Source organism: Orycteropus afer, unplaced genomic scaffold (genome assembly GCF_000298275.1).
Source record: "Orycteropus afer afer isolate SDZICR_OR568_19922 unplaced genomic scaffold, OryAfe1.0 scaffold00244, whole genome shotgun sequence".
In the NCBI taxonomy this organism is placed as follows: Eukaryota; Metazoa; Chordata; class Mammalia; order Tubulidentata; family Orycteropodidae; genus Orycteropus; species Orycteropus afer.
In genome coordinates, this window is record NW_006921831.1 from 3812398 (window position 1) to 3814894 (window position 2497).

The 2497-nt window shown below is 60.4% G+C and overlaps 1 protein-coding gene across 1 annotated transcript in view; it reads right to left on the bottom strand.

Annotated features, from left to right (window-relative positions):
- The window catches only part of BRSK2 (BR serine/threonine kinase 2), a 60748-nt gene that overhangs the window by 36626 nt on the left and 21625 nt on the right, over positions 1–2497 (bottom strand). The window contains exon 9 of the mRNA XM_007949345.1: positions 105–199. Within this exon, the coding sequence (XP_007947536.1) occupies positions 105–199 (95 nt within the window). The remainder of the gene's footprint in view (positions 1–104; positions 200–2497) is intronic.

Consider the following 2497-nt stretch of genomic DNA (forward strand, 5'->3'; position numbering starts at 1 on the left):
CGCCCATCCCACTAGTACTGCCCCAGGCCCCGCCCCCACCAGCCTGCCCCGCCCAGGGCCCCGCCTCATCTCCCGCCCCCGGCCGGGCCAGGTCTCTCGCTCACCTTCATGAGCACAGACTCACTGAGCTTCTCCCGGTTGACGATTTTGATGGCGACCTTTTGGCACGTGACACAGTGAATCCCCAGCTTCACAAGGCCTGCGGAGGAGAGGGCAGCGGCTCAGACCCCATGGGGCACCCGGCGCCACGCCCAGGGAGGAGCCCTCCATCCCCAGGCAGCCAGCCCCCAGCTGCACAGCGCTCTCCGACCGCCTTGCCCCGGGCCCTGGGAGCCCACGCGCTCCCGGTCTGGCCCCTCAGACCTCTGGGGAAGGGTCTGCGTGCAGCGCCCCCTCCCGGGTGCTGCACGTCTGTCGGCCCCCCTCTTCCCTGGCCCCCGCCAGCGTGCCGCCCGCCCACAGCCACTGTCTGCCTACATCACTGCCCGCGCCAGCTGGTGCCTGTGCGTCACTGACACCCCGTCCGCCGCATTCTTCCTCCCACAGCCGCCCCTTTGGCCCCCTCAGGCCTCCAGGCCTCTGGTGAGCACTGGCTCTCCTGGCATGGGTCCCAGGCCCACGTGGCCCTTGACACCCACAGAGTTCTGTCTGGTTCTTGAGTCCCTTCCCCAGGTCTGCAGCTTGGGAGCCAGGGTGTCCGGAGGGCCACAAACCTGCCCCCACCCCCACCCCCCACTTTCCTAGACCTCTCCCTCCCACCCTGCTGATCCCTTCCTGGAAGACCCGCACAGACGCTCCCTGTACACACACACAGAGACACACACACACACACACACACGTGTGCACACTCGGTTCCCCAGGGCACCAGGGCAGCCCCCCTCCACCTCCCAGGGGGCTATGGATTGAATTGTGTCACCCCAAAATATGCCTGGGGTTAAATGCTGTCTTAGAGCCCCTTGTGGGAATGGGTTGTGTTAATGCAGCGGGATTATTGTAGGGTGTGCTTGAGGGGCCTCCTCCGACACATACAAGAGATGAAACAAGCCAGTGACAAGCAGAGGTAGGGGAAGCAGATGCCCTGTCACAGGCAGGTCACCAGGGAGCCAGGGCACAGGGACTCTCCCCAGGGCCAACAGACAGAAAGCCTTCCACAGCCAACCTCCAAATTTGGACTTCTAGCCCCCTATACTGTAAGAAAGGAGCTCTGGTAGCATAGTGGCTAAGACAGTTGCCTGCTAACCAGACGGCTGGCGGTTCAAACCCACCAGCCACTCCTCGGAAGGAAGGTTGGGCAATCCTACTTCCGTAGTGATACTGCCTCGGAAACCCAAGGAGGGGTCGCTATGAGTCAGGTATGACTCGACGGCACATAACAACAACAACAACAACATACTGTAAGAAAATAAATTTCTGTTTGTTAAGGTCACCCCCTTTTGGTCTTCCAGTTTAGCAATATCAGAGAACTAAGACACAGGGTTGCTGTCAAACTTCTTAAAGACTCACTGCCCTGGTCCCCTCCACCTTGTCACTTGGGCTCATCCTTGTGTCTACCTGTTCTCCCTTCCAGACTGTCACCCCCCCCCAGGGCCAGCAGCTGCCCTGGGGCTGGACCACCAAGCTCCCCTTCCCAGGTATCCCCACCAGGGTCCTCCAAGGTGGACCCTTCATCCTTGTTCCTGGCAGGACATTTGGAAGTCTGCGGGGGCTTGGGTATCATAACGGTGGTGGCCTCGCAGACATTCTGGGCCAGTGCCTTGCAAAATGTCAGGCCAAAGCCCCCACAATTCCATCTCCCTGTGCCCAGGCACTTGGGGGAGCAGCCATCTGGCGAGCTGCACCCTAGAGGCTGAGCGATGAGTTTCCTGCTTGAACAGACATGGATGTCCTCAGGAAGGCACCCCCTGTGAAAACTGTGCGACGCTTATGCTTAGACTCGTTCATGCTCCACCAAGAGCTGTTTGTGACTGAAGGACATGTGGCCCCAGCAATGGCACTCCCTTCATGGGCGGATGGCCCCGCCCACCAGGTCCCGTTTTCCCTGCAGGACGCTCCCTGCACCATTTCCTCTCTCTCCACCTACAGGTGCACACACCTGCATGGCCATGTCAGGCCCAGCAGGTCCCACATGCCCGTGTGGCCACATCTGGGCCCAGTAGGTCACAGCCTCACTCACGACTGGTTGTTTTATTACCCATCCTTCTCCTACCCACTTTCCACCCACCAGGGTGGCACTGATGGTGTGTGGGCAGGCTGGAGCCACTGGCCTCCTGGAGGACTCGGGGGCTGGCTTGGAGGGTGGGTATGGGATAATGGCCGATTCTCATAAACAACAGGAGACACGCAGCCGACGGAGCTGGAAAAGGAGCCCAAGGGCTGCAGGGTGAGGGAAGCCACAAACCTAAACCCAAACTGCAGTGGAGTCGATTCTGACCCACAGCGCCCCTAGAGGACAGAGTGGAACTGCACCACAGGTCTCCAAGGCTGTCAGTCTTCACAG